Source organism: Sphaeroforma arctica (genome assembly GCF_001186125.1).
Source record: "Sphaeroforma arctica JP610 unplaced genomic scaffold supercont1.63, whole genome shotgun sequence".
Classification (NCBI taxonomy): Eukaryota; class Ichthyosporea; order Ichthyophonida; genus Sphaeroforma; species Sphaeroforma arctica.
Window position 1 is genome coordinate 164,497 of NW_014040495.1, and position 15,950 is coordinate 180,446.

Genomic DNA, 15,950 nt, shown 5'->3' on the forward strand with positions numbered 1-15,950 from the left:
AACCGAGACCAACCGAGACCAACCGAGGCCAACCGAGACCGACCGAGACCGAGGCCGAGACCGACCGAGACCGAGACCGAGACCAAGACCGAGACCGAGACCGAGACCGAGACCGAGACCGAGACCGAGACCGAGACCGAGACCGAGACCGAGACCGAGACCAAACGAGACCGAGACGCGACCGAGAAACGAGGCTAAATTTCATGTTTTCATGATGTGTGTGTGTGGGAGTTGGGATTGATGAGGGTCACCCCAGTAGAAAATAGTGGACACGTCAAACACCTCGACTAGAAAACCCTATTTTTTACTTATTATCAACGATAATTACGTCAAAAAATGATGATGGCCAGAGGCCAGTGGCTCCGTGGCGCATACATATTTTTTTACTATAAAAAAAATCATCTAAATATGTGATTTTTCAGAAAAACCCCCATCTCCATAGGAAAACCTAGTTCAGGTATTTTACTTTATATCTATTTCCCCCCCCAAATATTATTAAAATAAGGGGAGCAAAGATTTATATATTTTTATAAACACAGGACAGGGCAAGTGGACGACAGGCGGCACGGCGCCAGGCCATAAGGCGCAAGCTCGACCAGCTGAGCCCGTGCCCGACCGCCCGCGAGAGTGCCCGAAGCGAGTCAGGGACACAGCAGGGGCTGCAGGGCCAGGTGCTCAGGGTGACCAGGTCTCTCTGCTCTGTGGGGCTGGGCGCCGGTCATCGGCCCAATAAAACTCTCCACTGTCTCCAGAGAGGCCAGAGTTTACACTCTCCAGAGTCCAGACTCGAGGTCTGAGAAGTGTTTTTAACTTGAACTGCACAGGTTTTATAGAACGAAAGAAGAAAGATAGAGTAAAAATTAATCTGATTGGGTATGATCGTATACCTCTTTAATTGTCCAGTATAAGATTGATATTCAAGCTTCTTTGATTCTAAAAAGTTTGTTTATTTTATTATTGTCCACTGCAAGCTGTCTGCTGTTTCAATTCTAAATTTGTACCTGAGAGTTCAGACTCCGAACACAGGGGAGAGACCAAAGAGGCTAATAAACGACAGCAAATCATACGAAGTGAAAAAAACCAGATAAATGATACACAAGTTGGAAAATGTAGTTTACTCTGGAGTGGAAAAACCATCTGATTCGTTTGCCATGAAATACAAGGCACTCACACGCCAGCATTAAAATCATAGTCACACTGCCTTCCCTCGATATATGAACTAAAAATATATTCAAATACTAATCTGTTAAACTTAGCAATCAGAAACCAGTGATAGTAGCGTGTAGTTCAGTTGTGACTGCTGCTGTCGTTGGCCATCTCGTGTCAGATATAAGCATTTTTTTTTTTGGCCTGTTGGGGGCGAGATTGTATACCGGAGGACGCTAATTTCAGTGTTGGTGCATATAGTATGAAAAGAGAGTTCATTTCGTATATACGGGCCCTAAAATCACTTTCGCGATCGAGAAATTTGACAGAGATAGAATAGACGTGCGTGATATTACAGATTGTAATAGTGTAAGAGGTTTTTCAAAGATGGTGAAAGGTGCACAAATTCTGCCGCCCCACAGTAATCGGCTTGGGAATGTACTCGCTGAGGAATACAGGATATGTGGTTCCTTTGATCTACCCCCAATAGTGCTTAGGTATGTATGTATGTGTGTATGTTTACTCTACACCTTTTTAGTTTTAGTGATACCTTTAATGAGTCATGAGGTGCTATATCTGAATTTTCTGTTCGCTTTGTGTCGGTTTGCTTCTTTGTTGTAGTATGCGATACACACGGCGGATCCCCGTCTTGCCGCACAATTTCTGGTTTCCAGCGACCGCTGGAACATCTTGCAGTTTCAAAGTCACCATCTATGGCTCTTGAGGTTTATTATTTAATCCTCCACAGCAATTTTAGACTGTTCACACAAAGTTCTGCAGTGTTCATTCGAGATATTTCTGTGAGTGCCTTTTGATGCTTCTATCAAGTTGCAAGTGTCGTTATCATTTGTACAGATTATGGTTTATTCGATGTGTTGTGCATCATGCCTTATTTAGTGTGTTTTGCTTCCTGCATTATCAGTGTTGTACATCATGCTTTGTGACATGGTTTGGTGCACTTGTTGTGTCCTGTTCGGATTGTTGTTTTATCTATTATGAGTGGTATATTGCTAGGCATCGCCGGGCGCGGGGGGGGGACGGTGGTATGTGTAGTACGAGTGTATCTTTGTGGATCTCTAGAGAGCTTTGGGCAAGTGTTTTGGGTTAGATATTGTCTGCAGTTCGCTTAGTAGGTTTTTGTCGTCCAGCATGATGCCTGAGGGGATCCATTCTGAGCGCTTAGGTCGCATTTAGTAACAGTAGTGTGGAGATTTGCTTTTGTTATAGTTCTCGTGGTTTATATTGCGAGCGTATGGCTTACATACTTACCACTAGCAAGTCGTTTCCTTGGATAAATCGCGGCCGTTGTTCATAAACGCGAAGTAGCTGTTTGTATTTGCTGGGATTTGGCCGCCCTTCAAGATTGCGAAAGTTGGGTTGGCATGTCTACTGGCTCGAAAACTCTTCGTGATGGCAAGTCTACTGGCTCAAAAACTATTTCATTTACTAAAGAGACCTCTAATCTTCTGTATGGATATTGTATTTTTTTCCCCGGTTTCTGTAGTGTGTTATGCTGTTGTACGTGAATATATCTGACCTGATGAATTCTTCTTTTTGAGTACAAGTAACTTTTGAATACAATGCAACTTTTTTCGTGGTTACTGAAGCGTAATTTTTGTTTGCATACTAATTTCTCACATCCGCCTCACATGTATCGTCTACAGGCCTGATGTATTCTCGCTTGCCATCTGGGAAAGTTTGGAAAGGGTCGGAATCGCTGTGGAAGATGTTAGGATATTAGGAAGCGTTGCGGCTTTAATCGTCGCGGATGCTGATAGACAACATAGTATACGGTGCAATGACATAGATATAGTGTTTAACGTCGACTTTGAATATCACTCAGCGATCGTCAAGTTTGACCATGTACTTAATTGTGTGATGGAATGTTTGAGAGAACATTTTCCGGAAGAGAAACGTGAGGAGGGACAGAACCTGCCAGTGGGTGCGTTTTCAAGTGCTTATGTTAATAAGATGGTGAAGGTACCGAATCACAAATCAAATAGTTCTAAATCGGATAGGAATAGTGGAAATGAGGATTGTTGGTCTCTTATATCGCTGCGGAACGAGTCTGGACTGAATATCGAACTCAAATTTGTGCAGAATTTGAGGAGGCATTGTGAGTTTTCAATGGACTCGGTGCAGATCGTATTAACTAAGGAAGTGCTGCAAGCTAGTGCCAAGTGGGAAGTTATGTCCGGGTGGCCCGAGAATGTACCGGTCAACGCAGTGAGTGTTTGGGGAAATTACGAGGAAGCGGTGGAGCATATCAACCAGCGAATTATATCCATCAATCTGCCGGAGCAGTTGCGAGGTGGTGGTTTGTTAAAGTATTGTAGGCTATTGTCGGAGGGGTATAGTCATCCGGCCGAGATGACTGAGAAATCTATCAGGAAATTGCAGCGCTCTATGTGCACGCGGTATTTTATAGATTTCCCAACTCTGGCGCTGCAACACAACTATATAGTGGGATACATACACTCACATTTCCCGGACCCGCGCCTCGGCCTCAAGTATCTGCAACATCTGCAAGATGCTGTCGTCAGTTATACGAAACAGAATCCGAAGGAGCGTGCGTCAACAATCGAAGTTCTGGACGTACTCATGCAACACACTTCTGAATACATCGATCACATCGATTCGATGGAGTCAAGTTTGTCTGATTCGTCGAGTTCGTCTGCGGGATCCGAGTCGCCAATGGCTCCTTCTAGTGAAGAGAATCTGCTGGAAGCTATCGTCGACGGGGATGAATGCAGCACTTTGAAGAAGCTCACACGGTCAGCTTCGCAGCCAGCGGCGGAGGGGGAAGTAGTAGTGACGAAAGCTACGACCATTCTAGGACTTTCAAAGGTAGCTAAGAATGTGCAAGTAGTACACGGAGCGAGGTCTTTTGCGAAGATTGTAGCGACGAACCCTGTGCGGCCGAGTAGTGCTTCTGCTCCTGTCCCGGTGACGCAAAGTGATGCACATTCAGCCGTGTTTACCCCACCCAGGTCACCGACAGTGAGCGGCAGCAATACTAAGAACTGTTCAGGTCAAACCATCAGCGAAAAATCCAAAAAAAGTAAGAAGACCATAGCACAAGGTCAAATAGCCGCGACTGAATTCGCAACTACCCGACGAGATAGTGATGGTATGGAGTCAAGCACTAGCGCAAGTACTACTAGAATGAGTACCGATTCAACAGCTAGCTACGATACCATGTCATCCATGTCGGAGAAGGACTCAGATTCGAGCACAACTGTGCTTCTATACCCTTCACCGCCCGACACTCCTGAGATGGTTGCCACGCCCATGATCACGCTCGAAGCCGCGTCACCACTGGATGCACACCGTGCGAGTGATAGATGCGAACTTGAGTGTAGCACGGCGCAGGACGTCGACAGCAGTGAACAGGACAATCATGTAGAGCATGATTTTAGTGAGACTGCGGATGTATTCGAATATTCAATAGAGGCAAAGGAGGAAGTCTTTGCGTCCTGCAGAGAGTCGATGGTGGCCACGGATAATCTAGTTACACTCCGCGGTTTGTTGAACAAAGGGATTGTGAACGTGAATGATCGTGGTTACCTTGGCAACGACAAGAGTGAGGGTCAAACCTTGCTCATGGTTGCGAGTAAATACGGGCGGTATAAGTGTATGAAGGAGTTGGTGGACAAATTCGGAGCCGATATCAACATGGTGGGTGGGGTGGGTTCATATACGGCCTTGCACTACGCTGCGTTCCACGGTCACGTCAATGCTGTCGTTACACTACTCGAGCGGGGTGCCAAAACGGATATGATTACCTCTCAGGGAGAGACACCTGCCCAGGCAGCGTTGGCAGGTGGTAAGAAAGAGATTGCGCGTATGCTGCAATCTTACGCAAACAATGGAGGACGTGGTCCTGTAGATAGTACCTGCATGGATGGTTGGCAACAGTGTGGTCGTAAATCCAAAGGTCGCCGCAAAGCCGGTGTCACCGCTACTAACAACGGGGGCGGCAACAACAGTTCTGCTAAGTATAACAATCATGCAAAAGGGCATAATAATGTGCGTAATAGACGGATGCGTAAGTGATTTTAAAGGAATAGACATATATAGATAGATAGAGGTATTGTAGTACTGTGCGGATGCCGATGTATGCTCGACTTTGAGCGCGGCATAGATATACATATTGAGATCGAGTCACTGTTTTCATGGCTTATACCTGGACTGTCTCGAGACTATTGATCATTAGCTGTCAATGGTCTGTTAGTTCTGGAAGTTGTTACTCGTCTCTAATTTGACGCAGTACCTAGTATCATAAAACATTAGTATCACTAAATTAGAAAATAAGCCCATTCATAGTATATATTTATTAACATACAAGGAGGCTTGCAAAAAAAATATATAAAAGATTTTGATTGATAGCCATTGATAGAAAGATGAGATGCTTTTAATTCTTCCTTTTCGTCGCGAACACCACTCTACCACTTGTTCAATTGAAAGTGTGAAAGGCATATATATATGGAAAAAAGGTGCATTTGTCCTCTCACCACTTTGCCATATATTATCAAGTATATAAGTGTGCACAGAAATTTAAAGTAGGTCTGAAAATTAAAGAATCAGCTGTTTGTGCCACTTTGCAACATATCATCAGTGTGCACGGAATACATCTGTAAAATGAAGGGTGCAACTTCCCACGCCACTTTACCATATATTTTCAAGTATGTACGTGTGTACGAAATATATCTGGAAAATGGAAGGTGTGGCCGTTTGTACCACTTTGCCACATATCATCAATTCTGCAAGTGTGCACGAAAAATGAACAGCTGTAAGCACAAGTTTGGCACATATATCAATTATGTAAGTGTGCACGAAATGCTTCTAAAAAAATGAAAGGTGAAGATGTTCTCACCACTTTGCCACATATTGTCGATTATGTGTCCACGAAATACTTCCGGAAAATGAAAGGTGCTGATGTTCACACAATATTACCACATACATCAATTATTTAGTTAAGTGTGCACGGAATACATCTGAAAAATGAAAGGTGCGGCTGTTCGCACCACTTTATCAATTATGTAGGTGCGCACCGTGGAAACAAAAAGAGCAGCTGTTTGTACCACTTTGCCACATTTCAATTATGGCAGTGGGCATGGAATACATCTGGGAAATGAAAGATGCAGCTGTTCCGCCGCACCAGTTTGTCGCATATTATCTTATCCTTTCCCAATCATGTAAGTGTGTACAGAATATATCTGAAAAATGAACGGTACAGTTTTTCACACCACCTTGCCACATATCATCTATTGTCAATCGTGTGAGTGTGCATAATAGAATACATTTAAAAAACGAAAGGTACAGTTTTTCACACCATTTTGCCTAATATTTATTGTCAATCGTGCGAGTATCTAAAAAACGAGAGGAACAGATTTTTCATATAAAATCAAATATGTAAGAGGGCAGGCACGGAATACATTAAATGCAAGGTGCAGTTATTTGCATCACTTTGCCACTTCTCATCAATGTGTCAGTGCGCACAGAACAAACTAGAAAATGAAAGTAGAAGGTATTCACTCCACTTCGCCACATATCATCAATATCTGTGAACAGATACATCTGAAAAACGAAAAGAGCAGCCGTTCCCTTGGAATCTAAGCGATGGATACATAGTATTTATCAATACAGATGATTCGTGTTTATTCGTCCAACTCCATATTTCCCACTAGCAGACCAATTTACAGCACAATACAGTTACGCTTCAACCACGATCAGATCTTTCCGAGTTTCCTACAGCAGTCGACTTTCGCCCAACAATTCCTAGCTTGATGCAAAGGCGACAATGCTACGTACACCGGAGTATCTATGCAGTGCAGGTTCAAGAGCATGCGTTGATTATGATATTCGCATCAGCTTGTGCTCCCATTTCAACGCAATAGCTGCTGAATATTTTGCGCCCGACCAACTCCTAACTCGGGAGTTTTACACAGCCCAGGTCGACCGGAATATATTGACCGTTGCCACTCCCACTGACTTGTGCTACGAGTTACGCAACAGTCGCAGAATACCGATAAGGCTCCAATATATGATGGAAATGACTCGCGAAGTAGTAGTTCATCATCATGAATCCCATCACAAAATAATAATAATAATGAATATTCAATTATTGGCTAAATCGTCGAATAAATATGTGTCCCACAAACATTTACTAAAGATGCCATATATAAAGGCTGAGCACCAAACCTTATCTCAAATACGGCATTAAGCCCAAATCAAGGATAATGCAATCGAAGAGCATACCTGCATGATCAACTCACCGCCCAGTATTTCACTGATGGCTTCCATATGAAGATATCACACCTATCAACTTACAAAACTATTGTGAAGAACGTATTTGTTCATGGGCCAACCGATCCAATTAGTACTCATTGGTATAACAACCCTGGCCGACACCCTTCCCCGGGCTTGCGCTGCCACCAGCCATCAATACAATTAAGCAGCCATATCCTCACCAAAAAATCTGCATATACCACATCGATCCGGTAAAATATACTTAAACCCTATACCATAGCCACACGGCTACCACGTGATATCCAGTTTGCTGGTCATTATATCCAACAAAATGTACATCGATCTCCTCTCAACATCACCACTTGTTTCACTTCCCCTAAAAACAGAAATTTTAAATACTAGCTCCCAATTTTCAGCCAGCCTATCATACAACATGGGACATTAATTTGCTTACACAATTGAGTTCTTCTCTTCATCAAAGGCCCGTACAACATGACACCTTTACCATCGCCAAGAAAAAGTATACCCTGAAATACCATTTCCTAGATACACTCCAATTTCCTGGCACTTTCCATCCGATGAACCCAGAAAATTTCATACCAGAAACCGTTATCGCCGACACCAAAATTAACACTAGGAATGTGCCATACACATTCTGGCCACTATTAAACTACTGCTACATATGTAGGCGATTGTTTAAATACGCACGCAAAAATACCACACGATACAAATCCATACCAGGAGTATTGTAATTTCCCTCTATACCGAATACCACTGTACTAATAATGAACAAAAAAAACATTAATATACTCATTCACAGAGATCACCAGTATACGATATAGACAACAGTACAAATAAATTGCAAAAACCGAAATGTACTTTTATTTCGGACCTTACAGGGCTACTTCCAGAGTCGTTTACTCGGCTTCAACACCCTCCTCGTCACCGGTGGCACGAGTGTAAATCATCTGTGACTGGTGAAGCACCACGGGCTTGATTAGACCCTCCTTGGCTAGATCACGAAGAGCAGCGCGTGCTAGCGAGCCGCCGATGCGAAGACGTTCCGAAACTACCGACGGTGTGATGAACTTGTATGTCTTCACCTATAGATGAGTGAACAGAATAAAAAGAGTAGCCAGTCAGTACAAGCAAAACACTCGAGATGAACCATCAGTAGAAACATATTGAGCAACAAATGCGCGAGCAGATAAAAGATACAATGTGGTTATTTACTCTCCATTTCCATTTGGATGATTAACTTCAGAAACCAAATTGATACAGGTTTGAATTAGACGTATTAGAAAAAAATAAAAATATTACCACCTACACATCGACAAGGACTGATGAATATCAATATACAATTGCCATCAGTATTCGAACCGCACAATTGATACGGTACAAAAGAATTCTCACACAAAAACCAATCCTTCAAACGCCACTAGATATATCATATATTCAAATGACAACACCCATGATTGTTACCTACATTCTGCAATATCAAGTTGAATCGAAAAGTAACATACCTCCTTCATAAACTTCTCTAGGGTGTTCTTGTCGAAGAAGACAGCGTTGTTAAGTTTGTCACGCACCTTTCCCTTGGACCATTTCTTCTTCTTACCCTTACCACCAGCGGCCGCAGCCTTGGCAATCTGCTCCTTGGTTTTCTTCTCCTATGTATTCATAAGCGCAATTTGAAGGTAGAACTTGAGGTAGGAGTGTCTAATTGCTATATATTAGGGTTTAGGACAGACTATCGAATACGTAATTGATATTCTCCGTTCGCAGCCTCGTCAGGCAAGGTGCGGGCACTAAAATAATAATCATATATATATATTAACAGAATAACCTCCAACAATACATTCATTAGAGTGGAGATATGTTTAAGTACACTGCGTACAGGCTCGCGGTATGCACCAAGAAACATCAAGAATAAAACTGGTATTCTGCACGTGCTGTCCCAATAGTATGTTTACTGTTCGCATCTCGCACGGCAACAATGTAGTCGAACATGGCCGTGCTCAAATGCTGAAATCAGCAATGTAATAGATCTGGAACAGTAAAGAACAAGATTTTCTTGCTGCTGTAGTTTTCCATATTCACTCTTTTTTTTAAATTGCTGGCGGCGACTGTGACGACAACGCGCTAGTTGTTGTGCTGCATCATATTTGACATGTTTGTGGTTGTACATGGAAATGCTAAACTTCGAGTACCTAATATTCAGTATCTATACCATAGGCGTATATTTCTATCTTGATCATTATCATTGGTATTGAATACAGCATGTATAGAGGCTATAGAACTAACCTTAGGTGGCATTATGTCTTCAACAACGTATGTTATCGAAAATGAAAAGGAGGCTTGATTTCAGAGTATTGCGTATATTATACCGTCCTCTGCACAGCTTTCGGATTTTCTGATATTTTTGATCGACAGGTGGCGACTGGCATATTTTCAAAATTAAAGTTCTTGTTCGCAAATTTGGCCGGGCTCACAAAAAGTGGCAATATAGCTATACGGCTAGGGTCTTCAAAAGGCCTATCTAGAGTAGGTACCCTCACGTGCACCACTTCCATACTATATATTGTTTTTTGAATGACCTTCGCTCTTTATATTTGTCGAAAAAAAATAATATTTACAATAAATATTGTATAATTTAGAAGGCTGTGTAAAAATGTAATTGTAAAGAAAGTAGAAATACACCGACGAAAAGAAGAACTTGGCTGTGGAATAATAATAATATATTTATGTACCACACACGCCTAAGGTACTGTATTTAAAGTATGTACTGTGGACCAGAAGGATATAGCGCTGCACAGTTTTCGGTCGTCGTCACAAGCTACATTCTGTTCGAACGTTTGGTTATAGTTAGATCTTTCTGGGAATTTGTAGCGAAAGTATTTAAAGACGAATATTTATACATTACAATTGAAAATAAACAGTGAAGGCGAGTGAGCTACCTATTTTGACGTATCGCGGTTATCGCATGTCGTGTGCCGCATATACATCATTTATATCATTCTGATTTGTCATGCCTAGATGTCGATGTTGCAGGAAGTGGCGACCCGTAGTTGAAGAACCGCCTAAACCTCCAGAAAGAAGATGTAGCCTAATGCAGAACACAAGATGTAACTCAATGCAATTTCAGTACGCTCACCCATACACTAATGTGCACCCACCGCATCCTGTCCATCACGTACCTCATGCAACAATTGGTACCCAGCGGCACAAACATGTGCAAAATACAAGTCCGACATTTTATAGTCAATTTGTAGACTTGCCTGGTGAGTCGTCCAATGAGAGAAACTCTTCTACTTCGACGTTGGCAACAGTTCAAGTTCGAACAGCTCATGAGCAACGAACGCCTGCATCGACTCAGAAGCGTTCACATAGAGATGTACAGGAAGCGGATGTGGGAATAGAAAAAGTCTCTGAGTGCATTCTCAAGAGACATGAGTGTGAACAATCGGACCTGTCTGTTCAGAAAGATATGACTTTGCAGAAAGACTCGTCGACTCGAAAGCCTACTCATGCGAGACAAAGTAGAACACGGACAGATAAAGTGAATATGGTGTCCGCTATTAAAGGCCGACGCAGCCGCGGGACTTCTTCACGCTCACGCTCACATGTAAACAAAAGCAGACATGAGCATAGTATTACAGAGGAAGCTGTGCATACAAAAATAAGCAATGTAAAGTACTGGGAAGACAAGGTGAGTGAACACATGAAGCAGAAAGAGCGATCTGTTGGGTTGTATGGGCTGTCGAACGTGGATCGTATTATAGCGCTAAAGGCCAAGGTGAATCAACACTTCGAAGCTCATCTCAGACAGTTCAAGACTGTTGAATGGCCTGTAGTGCCCATTTCATTAAAGTGATTCTCTTGCTGTTTACATGTGTTCGTGCCAGTCTGACTATTTTGGAACACAACAACATGCGACTTCTCTTTCATAATTATATGTAGGTGCATAAAGCCACACACACATATAAGTATGCATATATAACTATCTGTATATATACACAAATAGAAATTTCTGTACAAAAAGTAAACAAAGTCAAATATATATATATATATTATATATGAATATATATATATATATATATATACATATATATATATATTTATCAATATAAATACATACATACATATATATATATATATATATGCTTATATATATATTTATACATACATACTATATATATATTTATATATATCCATATATATATATATAAATACATATATATATGTGTTTATATATATATATACTTATATAAAAATATATATATTTACATATATATGTAGATATAGATATGTTAAAGTGAATGAATATAAGTATATATATAAATACACACACACACACATATATAAACGCATATATATATATACAAATAAACACATATATTTCCTATATATAATTATAAAATATATTTATATCAGGTTTGATATTCCTCATCTCCCATATTGGACGCATTGTCCCAACATAAACAGATAGCAATGCTTGTTCAAAGCTTCACTGCACGTGAGAGTCGTCAGGCTAACTTAAGATGACGATGGCTGCTGTCATTTACACATCATGCACATTATACACTTCACTATTCTTTATTCGCTGCGTTTCGGGGTGCTTATATTTCAATCGGATGATGGCTTCTTGCTCTTCTTTTTCTTCTCTTCCTCAGCCGCTTTCTCATCAGTCACAATCTTGACTAGTTCCTCCACCTTCTCCGGAGCATAAATCTACGGAAACAGAAATGCCAAACAGCATTTAGTTGTAGTAGATATAGCGCGAATTCGATACAAGGTAAATAACGGGACAATGGGTTGTCATCACGTGATGAGCCACGACGCACCATACAGTGGTATAAAAATAGCAAATAACTGTGATATTCTTCACTCAGAAGAGTGTGTGTGGGGAAGGAATTTCCGATCAACCACGATATTAAGAATCATATGTTTTTCTACGATCATGGTCAACGTGAACACATTCAGACTTCTGACTAAATAGGTATATGCATGTGCAAGGACGCTATTTATGTATGCGTACACACACATATATATATACGTATACATATACATATACATGTACATAAACCAATACATATACTTGTATATATACGTGAACATATACTAAAATAAATAAATATACATGTACATATACGTGAACATATACTAAAATAAATAAATATACTTTAATTTTGTGCATACTGCCATATTCAGATGTAGCTTTCTCTAAACACAACGGCAATGTACGTTCTTCCCATACTCGTGAAATGCAACGGTGCCATGTAGCCACCCAAACTCAGCAATGTGAGTTTTTGCACCATCTAGCGGAACTTGTGCACATGGATTTATATAGCACAACACTTGCACGAATACTGATTTAGCCAGAAACTGCTTTGCTGCAAGAGTGTATCCATTAATTACCTCGAGAGGAGTCTTATTCTTCAATACGGCAATTTCTATGTTCTTTCCGCCGGATTGTACAACCTGCACCATACGTAGAATACTCACATGGATTAGTTTAAGGGTTCTGAGAGTAAATAGATTAGATGAGGAAGAGCATCATAACAATCACTGTATCTATAATAAAATAACAAACATTTGCCAGACGCCAGATAACGAACAGAAGCAAAACAGTAGCTACAACTGCGAGGCTGTATGGGCAAGGCATACTATATCCTAACAGGAACCAAAGTTACATGTGCTAAACTTGACAATTTACAAACAGTAACGACTAGTATACGTGCAACGGAATTAATAATGTACTGAATCTGAGAGGCTCAACACTTCGGGAAGTTTTTTTTTGAGAACTGAATTCGAGGTCCATGTCTACCACTGAGTAGCGTGTGATATAGCAAATTGTGCGTACTTACCTCTAACAAAGCCTTGATAGCCAGCTTTACGGTTTCTTCATCAGAATCTGTATCGGTTTCCTCGTAGTTCTTCTCAAAGTATTCTCGGATGGTGGTCGAAGCTGGGCCAATGGCGTTTGCCTGTGAACAAAAGAACGCACGTTATTATCATCATATAACCACGCACGCAAACATGGAATACACACACACACACACATATATATACTCTGCAAGAGTTCCATTTCACCAGAAGCCCCGTCAAGATGTGGTATATGGATCGTTGTCAACATACCTTCCACGCAGAGAAGTTTCCAGAGGGCTCCGTTTGGTACAAGTTGGGCGTGCCATCTGGATCGAATCCGATAACCAGTGTCGACACACCAAATGGCCGCACCCCACCGCTTTGAGTATATTTCTGTTGACAGGGAATTGTACGTTCATTTAATAATAATTGTACGTTCGTTTGAAGTAAGGTTCTGTATTGAGGCTGTTGTCGGCGAGACAAGTTCTATAGCAAAATAAAAACAATACGGTGGTCCCTGTGAACCTATCAAAATCTCAGTACCACGGTCGTCAAACATAGACAACGGAATCGACACTCCAAGTTACCGGTGGGCACCTAAAATAGCAACTCAAGGAATGGACAAGCCATTTCCTTCTAATATAGAAGCAATCAGGTTACAGATAAGAATCTGAGACAAAATAGCAAGGTGAAAACCAAACTCGGCGTAGACGTTCATAGCAACAAAGCGATGGAAATGCATCACCACCACCTTAGGTATTGGACATCCAAGCATTAATACCCAGACCATGGGATATTTAAAGACCACACCACATAAGCACTGAGCGCACACACCTGTTGAACACCAGCGATATAGCGGGTGATGTATTCCGTTGTGACAGGGTCGTCGACCGTTAATCTGTGACTTTGGCATTCCACGCGGGCTTTGTTCACGAGTACTCGCCCGTCCGCGGTAAGCCCTGTGTTTGAGAGCGATTGAGCGAGTGTCAATTTTGAGAAGTGCTCATTGAATGTATGTGATTAGTGTCTGTATATGATTAGTATATGAACGTATAAAATGTAGGTAAGTGCTGACTGCCAAATGGGAGTATATGCGTATTGCAGGTTGTGTTAATCGAATGTAAGCGATGGCTGTGGTTATGTCTTCATGAACGTGTGTTGGTAATTCTTATCAGTGATGGCGGCACCTTGAAATAGGGAAACAGCTGAGAACAACCGAATAGAGAGGTGTCTATTACGAGAGCCTTAATATTGCGACACAGCGAAAAACTAAATCTGTTTACGGGAAAGTCCCCAGAATACAACACAGCATGAACGGAGAGCCGACTGAGGGGTGTCCAATAAAAAGCTCAATCAGCCATCATGTGTATTTCAAAGTGCGAGAGGAATAGAGCGCATTTGCAGTAGGCACCAGTCACATACCAGCAAATGCAACGCAGATATGTTCATCGATCTTGCAGATCTTGCGAACTGTCCTGGGTTCCTGTAGTTTGGCAATGGACTTCTTCTCCACGCCGAGGACTACTATGTTCTTACCCCGAACACCGACCTACGGTTATGAGTGAAAAAAGTATGAGAATATTCCTCTACAATGGCTGCTGTTTGCCATCGACAAGTGATGGATCGCTATCTCATTCTAAATAAACATTTATATTCATGATAAGATTGCACCTGAAATTTACCGCCGAAATGTGGCATTAATTGCGTGATGGTGATATAGGTTACACCTCTAGTTCGAAAAACGACTATATTCTCCTTGTACAAGCCGCTGCCGCTGATTGAGTTTCTCAACTGCTACACAGGGTTTCTGGCTTAACCCTAACACCCGAGTAAGGGCATTAAAATTTGGTAATTCAATCGAAGGAATCCAATGCAAGCGACTACAGTCTACAAACCCATGCAGAACAAAAACACTCGGCGGGACTATAACATATATCCCGAGACAATACCTGATAGAACTAATAGTCAGCCTAACGGTTTGCCGACAAACTGGCGACGGTGAGATCATACATGTATGCGATTGGATAAAGAGCTACCACTAGCATGCACCATGGATTATATATATTCACCGATTACAGCCACAGGTACACAAAAACTGAACGATCGGATGGAGAACGATTAAAATAACGCTAAATTCTAATAATCATTGCCCGTAAGGACGCATTTACCGAGAAGAGAGTCAAACTATTTATTCGAATATAGATGTATATGGATATATATATATATATGGATATATATATATATATATATATATGCACCATGGATTATATATATTCACCGATTACAACTGCAGGTATACAGATACTAAATGATCGGATAAAGAGCGATTAAAGGAACGCTAGATTAAAGTATTCATTGCCCGTAAGGGAGCATATACTGAAAAGAGAGCCAACTATATATTCGAGTATATATATATATATATATATAAAGATATGGATACACACACACACACACATACACACATATATATAAACCTATACATTACATATATGACACACACACGTATATATATACATTCACATGAAATTGTGTAGTGAATATATGAATATGAATATAGATGAATATAAATAAAGATAAATGTAACTACACATACATACATACATATATATACATAGTCAGACAAACAGAGAAACAGACAGACAGACAGACACATATATATATATACATAATATATACATATATAT

At 41.0% G+C, this 15,950-nt stretch overlaps 5 protein-coding genes across 6 annotated transcripts in view; 3 read left to right on the forward strand and 2 right to left on the reverse strand.

The window, feature by feature from the left end:
* Positions 1-198, forward strand: part of SARC_01563 (hypothetical protein) — a gene marked incomplete at both ends in the record, with an annotated part of 1,129 nt that extends 931 nt beyond the window's left edge. Inside the window, one exon of the mRNA XM_014304728.1 lies at positions 8-198. Within this exon, the coding sequence (XP_014160203.1) occupies positions 8-198 (191 nt within the window). The remainder of the gene's footprint in view (positions 1-7) is intronic.
* A 1,200-nt stretch (positions 199-1,398) lies between these two features.
* SARC_01564 (hypothetical protein) lies at positions 1,399-5,499 on the forward strand. Its single transcript, XM_014304729.1, has 2 exons — positions 1,399-1,643; positions 2,811-5,499. Exons 1-2 carry the CDS (start codon positions 1,534-1,536, stop codon positions 5,200-5,202), a joined length of 2,502 nt encoding a protein of 833 aa, XP_014160204.1. The 5' UTR covers positions 1,399-1,533; the 3' UTR covers positions 5,203-5,499.
* A 1,483-nt stretch (positions 5,500-6,982) lies between these two features.
* Positions 6,983-9,812, reverse strand: SARC_01565. 2 transcript variants are annotated; one of them, XM_014304730.1, is made up of 4 exons: positions 9,703-9,812; positions 8,922-9,068; positions 8,278-8,501; positions 6,983-7,627 (listed from the first exon to the last, which is right to left on the reverse strand). In XM_014304730.1, exons 1-3 carry the CDS (start codon positions 9,712-9,714, stop codon positions 8,316-8,318), a joined length of 345 nt encoding a protein of 114 aa, XP_014160205.1. In that variant the 5' UTR covers positions 9,715-9,812; the 3' UTR covers positions 6,983-7,627; positions 8,278-8,315. The 2 variants fall into 2 exon arrangements, with proteins under 2 accessions (XP_014160205.1, XP_014160206.1); XM_014304731.1 differs by lacking the exon at positions 6,983-7,627 and having other exon boundaries at positions 8,137-8,501.
* A 372-nt stretch (positions 9,813-10,184) lies between these two features.
* On the forward strand, positions 10,185-11,279 carry SARC_01566 (hypothetical protein). The gene has a single exon (XM_014304732.1). The coding sequence runs from the start codon at positions 10,427-10,429 to the stop codon at positions 11,270-11,272; it is 846 nt and encodes a 281-aa protein (XP_014160207.1). The 5' UTR covers positions 10,185-10,426; the 3' UTR covers positions 11,273-11,279.
* Positions 11,280-11,969: 690 nt separating this feature from the next.
* SARC_01567 (proteasome subunit alpha type-7) lies at positions 11,970-14,816 on the reverse strand (the record flags this gene model as incomplete). The annotated part of the gene is made up of 6 exons (XM_014304733.1): positions 11,970-12,129; positions 12,817-12,879; positions 13,266-13,385; positions 13,537-13,659; positions 14,101-14,225; positions 14,689-14,816. Coding segments are annotated over 6 exons (664 nt in total), but the record flags the coding sequence as incomplete, so codon positions are not given.
* Positions 14,817-15,950: the final 1,134 nt, after the last annotated feature.

Coding starts and splice junctions, on each gene's coding strand:
- SARC_01564 (XM_014304729.1), top strand. CDS start 1,534: ATGGTGAAAGGTGCACAAATTCTGCCGCCCCACAGTAATCGGCTTGGG. Junction 1,644..2,810: donor CTACCCCCAATAGTGCTTAG/GTATGTATGTAT, acceptor TATCGTCTACAG/GCCTGATGTATTCTCGCTTG.
- SARC_01565 (XM_014304730.1), bottom strand. Junction 8,502..8,921: donor TAGAGAAGTTTATGAAGGAG/GTATGTTACTTT, acceptor ACTCATCTATAG/GTGAAGACATACAAGTTCAT.
- SARC_01566 (XM_014304732.1), top strand. CDS start 10,427: ATGCCTAGATGTCGATGTTGCAGGAAGTGGCGACCCGTAGTTGAAGAA.